Consider the following 7,500-nt stretch of genomic DNA (forward strand, 5'->3'; position numbering starts at 1 on the left):
CACTGAGTTTCGTCTGAATCAAAGTACAAACGGCGGATTCCTTTGTCACGACGTTCATAACATTGATGTGGCAAAGTGTTTTTCCTTTCTCGTCACTGGGGAGCTGAAACCATGTATTTGTCAAACTACTTTGAAAAGGAAACCTGCCAACCAGGGGAGACAGCAAAGGATTATATTTGAACTCGTCACGGATAAAAAGTTCTGCCATTTCGCATGTTTCAATGTGCTGTTGTGTATTTCCAGCACGCGCCATGATAGTTTCAACGGCTGAACTCAGAGGATCAAAACCAATCGCCGCAAGCAGCGCTTTGTTGTCGGTTGGGAGAACAGATTCATAGTCATTTGCTAGGAAAGTCACGATCCAGTCGAAGATTGTAAGATGATCGCGGTCTTCTGGCGACATTTCGTCAAGACAAAAGAGGAAGTCTAGTTGAAGCCCAAGCAAAGCGCAGATGCGAGCCTTGTTGGAAACGAAGATAGCAACATCTTCTTGTAACATTTCAAAGCTAGCTTTTTCCTTTTCCTCCAAGGTTTTGTTTGAAGCTTCTTGAACACTTTGTTCATAGTAAGGAAGCATGGCTTGCAACTCTTCTCTGTTGTAGCGCTGGTTGTAAATAAAATCTTTGAATTGTTTTACAGCTTCTTGAGCGTTGTGAATGGCGTATTCGAAATCCAGGAGGCAGATGTCTTGATTCTTCTCTCTTGTGAGCTGTATTCTACGTAGCCAGATTTTGAAGATGAACGAACGGACTTCAAGTTTCGTCAGTGCTGCTTTATCTTCAAGGAGTACCCTATTTTCAAGCATTGCCGCGAAACGAATCATTACGCCGTTTACTTCATGTTCCTCATCTTCCTCTTCTTCTTCGTCTTCGTCGTCTTTCTTTATTTTTTCAGCGGCTTCTGCCTCAGAGATTTTCAGCCACTCGTGGACCTCTTTATCTTTCGCTACCAAGCTTTTGAGATCAGTGAAGACGCAGTCATTGTATTCTGTGTCTAGATCCTCGAACCCCAGGAACTCAAATGACCGTAGTTTCGTTGGTAACTCGGGAAGTGTATTGCCAGATCGTGAGGTCAAAGTTGAACAAGAAGCCATGGTCGATTATAGAGTAGAACAAAGAAAACGCCGGTAAAGAAGAACTCAATCTCAAATTTATATCGAAAGCCCCTAGGGATCTCAGCCTGATCTCAGCCTGAACGACACTGAAAGTCTTTCGTGAACTGTGAACTGTGAACTGACAAAACGCTCTTAAATGCTTATGTAAGGAGAAAATAAATTCGATCACTTACTTTTTAACTTAGTTGATTTATCATAACTCACTGATAAGCGGTTCAATTCTCAGAACAAGCGAAAAGGTTTCAACCAATAGGATAATGATCTGACCTGCTCTGTTGCATTGTGTTCTATTGTTGTGTGAGTGATGGATGACATTTCCATAAATGGTAACGTTTCTAAGAATACATAACCGATGGGTCTCGTCAGTATTGAAACGGAACCATTTTATGAAAGTTTCGTGATCATACGAATTTAGTTTCTGTAAACACAAAAAAGAAGGGAAAATCCTTCTATTTTAAACATATCAAGAACCAGTCCACGGATTTTTTAGCCATTTTGAAAAAGCCCACTGCAAACTCTTTTAAACTTCGGTTAATGTAGCATAAAGTATAATGACTGTAATGCTTGCCTGAAGACACTTCTGCATGTAATCGTTCTTTCAATTCTCCTCCAGTCTGTCTCTTGCTTTAGACTGGACTGTATAAGACTGGACCCAGAAAATTCTACAATGATGACGTAACTTCATAGAGGTCTGTGCAGCGTCTTCTGATTGGCTCTTTAGTTGTTTCAACCTCGTTCCCAGGGCCTTTTTCCTGGCTTGGGGGCTGAGCGGGAAAAGGCCCTGGCATCGGCTGGTCACGTATCTACATAAATATTCATGAAAACACTAATGTCTGATTTCTGTAGTTAATTCTGCATTAATTCTGTGGTTAATTTTGTGATTAATTCTGTTTGTTCCTCAAACAAACTCAGTGCTATCTTGGCGAGCGGCAATCCAAAACTGAGCTGTCCTACCAAAACGACACGATTAGAGTTTTCTCTTACAACTGAAAAAAAAAAAAAGATGCTGACATTGTAAACTATAATTTAAATACAATTTTTTAAGATAAATAATTCCATCTAATTTTCTGTTGACAATTCTTCTGAAAAATCACCGAAAATTTTGAGTCTCGCAAACAGCGATGCCATTTCCCAATTGGCTCGATCACCAGTAAGAGTGATCGTGATATATTCATGACCTTTTAGTCCTAATACGAATCCACCTGGGTGTTACTAAAACTGAGAACGGGGAATGGGGAACGGGGAATGGGAGTCTGGGAATGAGTGTACAGCAGTAACCCGGCTGATAATTCAAAATGGCGGACAAAGGAAAAGAATAGGGAACAATCTGAGGAAATGTGAGGAAGTGTTACAGTTGTAAACATGAGTTTCTACTGGCTGTGCACCCAGATGACCAGTTGAGTACGATCTTGTTAAAGCAGAGTGCGATGGCTGGTTTGCAGTGTCACGCCATCAAAAATATAAATCGTAACCATTCCATAAATTAAGTTAAGAAGATGATTGATGAAAAAACAACCTCGCCAAGATTTTAGCCTGTGCGGTTATTCATTAATTCACACGTCATTCGGAAAAGTGTTTCACCCAAATTTACAGAGCTTTGTACGGAGACACCAAAGAGAAATACATGACGGGGAACAAAATGTCTGAGCTTGGCAATAATCCCGATGTCGGTATTTTCTACCGAGGGGAGTAGCATTTGATTGGAGAAATGTCCAGAAATGCATGCAATCGCAAGAATAACAAATATAACAAAACATTTGTTAACTATTAACGAAAATAACAAACATAGCAAAGATAACAAATGAAGCACATGGCGGCAGCAAGAATAATAATTCTTCAAGCAAGAGAAGGAAAAGGGGCCCCACAAACATTACAAAAATAACAAGAATAACGAATATAACAAAAATAACAAATGAAGCAAGGGATAGCAACAAGAATAACAATTCTTCAAGGCAGACAAGGGAAGGGGGCCCCACAAATATAACGAAAATAACAAATACAACGAATTGGCGGAATATAGCCAAAATAACAAATGAAGCAAGCCACAGCAGCAAGAGTAACATTTCTTCAATGCAGACAAGGGAAGGGGGTGAATGAGTTAACTAAACATAATAATATTATTATTGTCCTAGCTAGGACTGTGAACTTATCAATGATTATTGACACTCTTTGTTATTCTTTCATTAGGAACATCTAATGATGTTTGAATAACTCACATAAAACAGCCATTTTCTTCAGATGGTATGAAAGAGCTGCTAGTTGCTTTCAAAGGCCTCCTCACAAGCAACTATGCAGCAGCTTGTCTGGCGCTGGGAGGTACTGTCATGTCTTTGGGTTACCAAAGAATAATCCAGGCTGGGGGATCATGCCCTATTGTCCTCCTAACGGGGGACAGAGAGACATCCAAAACAACAGTTCTGAAAGTGTGCATTGCACTTTAATACGGGAAATTGTGAAGCTCGAGGTTAGTTTTTCAAACTTAATATTCATTCATGGTGTAGGCTTAGTGCTGATTACTCGCTGGTTTTAATGTACCCGTAGTATTGCCAATCTGACTTGTATAGTGGGGTATACAAATCAAAACATGTCTTGTCTTGTCCGTTTCCTTGAACAGTTCCCAATAATTTGGTTGTACATGAGGTAAAATTAACCGGGCGACCCGAAAACACTGGTCCACGGACTACCTTAAGGACCGGTCCATGGACTACCCCTACGGACCCCATCTACGGACCACCCTAAAACAATAAATAAAAACTAAAGATTTGACTTACTGGTTGTCGGGATAGACCACTTGTGTCACTCGTGTCGGCGAAATCTCAACCGTTACGCTCCGCAAATTTAACAGACTAAGGCTCAGGCTCGGGCACAAAGTTTATTAATCACATACAGCCAATTCGCTGTGGACCGGAATGCTTCTACAAAGACCAAAAAGTAAGTCAGTTCTATTTTCCCTCCGCCATTTTGTTCGGATCATTCTCCCGCGAGTTTATGAACTCGCCCCAGGCTTCACGATCTCTCTGTTCTGAACAAAATGACGGAAGGAACTTAGATATTACACTAACGGTCTTTTTCGAAGCACTCCGGTCAACAGCGAAGGAAAAGGCAATACCTGAGCCTTGGTCTCATTGGCGGAGCGTAACGGCTGAGATTTCGCTGACACAAGTGGTCTATCCAGACAACCTGTATAAACAAATTTTCAGTTGTTATTTATTTTTCTTTATTTTTTTGTTATTCTGTGTTGTTTTGGGGTGGTCCGTAGAGGGGGTCCGTAGGGGTAGTCCGTGAACCGGTCCGTAAGGCAGTCCATGGACCTGGTCTGTAGGGGGGTCCACGGACCAGGGTCAGTGTTTTCGGGTCACCCAAATTAACCACCCTTTACCGGTTCTGCTTCATGAAGGCTGTCATGAAGGAAATCTTCTGAAGATACATTGTCAGGTTACTTTGCAGTCACTTCAGTTTGCCTGCTTTAAATGGCTTTCCAACTGCGAAATTATGTAGAATTAAGTTGTCATAGATTTACAGGTAACTTATGTTTGTCAAGGGAATGAAATAATTAATGGAAAGTGTGCATACTGTTACATTGTATTTACATTTGTGACTTTTTACAAGCATTTCCATTTGTCCTTGGCTGTGTACACGTGATCGATGTGAAATAAAAATATTCCTTTGATGTGCACATTAATGAAAAAGTTAATATTACCTGTAAATTTCCATGATCTTTAATCTTTAATGTTGATTACATGTATACCCATGGTTATTGTAGTAACTTGACAGCAAAAGAGACTGAATATTTATGTTTGATACAAAAATTTGGTTTATCAACGGAGTTGATAATGTAAATTGACCACCAATTTTTGTATACTACTTCCCCACCGACGCAGCACCACAGTTTCTTTAGAAACTACCCCTTCATTCATTTATGTTTGATGCCTTGCTTTTTATGCTAGACTACACATGGCTAAAAAGGCATTAGAGCATTCAAAGAACTGATGTTCCTTTTGCTTGGGATGATCCCACTTCAAAAGAGGATGCAAAATTTCATTGTTCAGGCACTTTTTAATCAGGTATGTTAAAATCTGGCTATTGCACACAGCAGTGATCATTGGGTTACTGAACCTTGTCTAGTAATCCCATGATAAATTTAAGAGTACCGTGTGAAAGGCTGTTATCATTCTGTGAAAAAGACTCAACAGAAAACAACCTACTAGCCATATATTATTTTTAGTTATAAGCAGACAGGGATTATGTATTATAAGCACTGTAAATTTGAAAGTACACATACATGGAAAAATACAAGCAACCAGCAACATGTCTGCAATGTTATATTATAAACCATTCAATAAGGAATTTATTATTCCACTAATATTACCATTTTCAAGTACGGGTATTTAGGCCTCTTCCTGCACTGATGGAGAATTGTATCAACTACATAATAAGGCGCGTTTGCGAATGACGAAAGCAACACAGACGAAACCATTCAAATGTCCTTTATTTGATTGGATAAATGAAGTGACGATTGACAAGCGATCAAGCTAAATTCTCAGGCTTTGCATCATGTTCAAAACAATTATTATTTCTTTCATTGTAAAACTCCTGTTCCATCTGTATTTGCTCTGTTCTAAACGGTTCAAATGGACTGCGGGACACTACAGTGTACTACCATCTCATATTTTGTGCATTCTCTGGACCAAATGTTGTAAAATGATGTAAAAATGGAATACAAAAATCACTGAAATGCGGCCTTAGTAAATATAGAAGCTGGTGGAAGTTACAAGAAAAAAACAGTTGGTTTTCATGCACATTTCTGTGTTAGCCTCTCTACTGTTAGACAGATGTATGATTTTGGTTAGCTATTTCAGGCTGGAAAAGACACCGTGCATTCATCAGGATACCCTAGCAGCCCTCCAGTTATAAGCGCAAATTTTGCTTGTGCGAACAATAAGAGGTACACACTAATTTAGAGAATTTAATGCGATGACATCCCCCATAATAGGTTATAAGCAACAGGAGTTTGTTCATTACAAAATATTGAAGCTGTGTGAACTCACCAAGAAATGGACTAAACATGTGTGAGCTGCATCCTTTTAATGTAAGTTACACTTAGGCCACATGTACTTGTACCTTAAAGTTTATAGTTACCTTAGATAGTTACTGTACCCTTAACCTTCTAATACCATTAGTACCACAAGTGACAACTGTTAATTAGTATTTACAGCAGGTCTGAAACACACGGAGGTCATAATTCAAAGGTCAGAGTGAACAATGCATGTCACTGTACTACATACAAAGAAACAACTAATTTGTCTTAGTTGTGTATCGCTGGAGCAGGGATGTGCATTCTTGAACTGTGTGATGTGACCTGACGAAGTGTATTTTAGACCTACTGTAACATTTATAAAATCATGTGTGGAGAAATTGTGTTGTTTTGTGCTTAATTGAATTGTATTGTATTTGTGATTTGACTGAATTTAAGGTAATATACAGTACATCTCAAATGAGCATGACTGTGTAGTACTTTGTATTCTTATTTGAGGATATTCTCTCATCAAGCTATCATTTTCTTTGAGAGACCAAACCCTCAGCTCCCCAGCCAGATCATGGCAACGAAGAAGGCGCCAAGCAAGCCATTACAGGGTTCATGGAAGCACTGTGCTTGGTGGAAAAGTTTTTGAGTTTGTCATCATTAGATGAGCGTATGTCACTTTCCAATAGAATGGAAAATGTTTCCTGGTAGGATTCAAAGCCCAGATGTTTATTCAAAGGTTATGTGGTTGAATTACTGGTGAGGTTAGTGAATAGTTTCTACTGATACTACTACAGCACCTTTTTTCTTTTCAAAGACACCTCTCTAAATGGGCAGGTAAAAAAGTCAGACCAGATCAACTCGGATCGAGCAAAAAATTGTACCGTAGTGTTAGCCAAAACTATTCAACGTTTGCCCCAATTTTACCAAGGGTACTTTAAAGATTAGGGCCAGGGTGATTTCTCGTGGCCGAAGTATTATATTTTTAATGTCGATCCGAGGTGAGCAATCCGAGTTGATCTGATCTGACTTTTGTGCCTGCCTTCTCTGAACACTTGACCACCATGGAAGTCCCCTATTAAGGAGCAAAATGGCCTCTAGCCAATGAAGTCACTATATTAGGATTTTGAGGGTTAAGAGGTATCAAAATATGTATGATTCTTAAAAAGGAGCTAATGAGGGTATGTGTTCGTAAGGTACTGTAATAAAAGAGTTAAATGTAAGTGATCTGATCAATTGTAATGGTCCAGTAAAAAGTTACCCAAATCTGCTGTCAGGTTTTCATCCCATTCGGAAAAAAAATGAAATTAATGGTGTGAACACTGTCAAAAAGAAAGAAACATGTTACCTTAAGTTTTTATCT

The 7,500-nt window shown here is 39.2% G+C and overlaps 2 protein-coding genes and 1 long non-coding RNA gene across 5 annotated transcripts in view; 2 read left to right on the forward strand and 1 right to left on the reverse strand.

The window, feature by feature from the left end:
* LOC137992274 (uncharacterized) overlaps positions 1 to 4,098 on the reverse strand; it is a 6,511-nt gene extending 2,413 nt beyond the window's left edge. The window contains exons 1-2 of one of the 2 annotated variants that reach the window (XM_068837514.1): positions 3,886 to 4,098; positions 1 to 2,100 (exon numbers count right to left, since the gene is read on the reverse strand). The exon at positions 1 to 2,100 is cut by the window's left edge and continues 2,413 nt beyond it. In XM_068837514.1, the coding sequence (XP_068693615.1) occupies positions 1 to 1,093 (1,093 nt within the window). In that variant the 5' untranslated portion in view covers positions 1,094 to 2,100; positions 3,886 to 4,098. Of the gene's footprint in view, positions 2,101 to 3,330; positions 3,462 to 3,885 lie in introns of those variants that run through there. The other variant, XM_068837513.1, reaches the window with a different exon arrangement.
* LOC137992275 (cilia- and flagella-associated protein 161-like) overlaps positions 1 to 7,500 on the forward strand; it is a 38,628-nt gene that overhangs the window by 24,615 nt on the left and 6,513 nt on the right. The gene's annotated exons all lie outside the window — the stretch shown is intronic.
* LOC137992277 (uncharacterized) overlaps positions 4,125 to 7,500 on the forward strand; it is a 6,417-nt gene continuing 3,041 nt past the window's right edge. Inside the window, exons 1-3 of one of the 2 annotated variants that reach the window (XR_011121666.1) lie at positions 4,125 to 4,296; positions 5,062 to 5,178; positions 6,108 to 7,500. The exon at positions 6,108 to 7,500 is cut by the window's right edge and continues 352 nt beyond it. This is a non-coding gene — a long non-coding RNA (uncharacterized lncRNA). The remainder of the gene's footprint in view (positions 4,297 to 5,061; positions 5,179 to 6,107) is intronic. The other variant, XR_011121665.1, reaches the window with a different exon arrangement.

This window comes from Montipora foliosa, chromosome 2 (assembly GCF_036669935.1).
Source record: "Montipora foliosa isolate CH-2021 chromosome 2, ASM3666993v2, whole genome shotgun sequence".
NCBI classification, from domain to species: Eukaryota; Metazoa; Cnidaria; class Anthozoa; order Scleractinia; family Acroporidae; genus Montipora; species Montipora foliosa.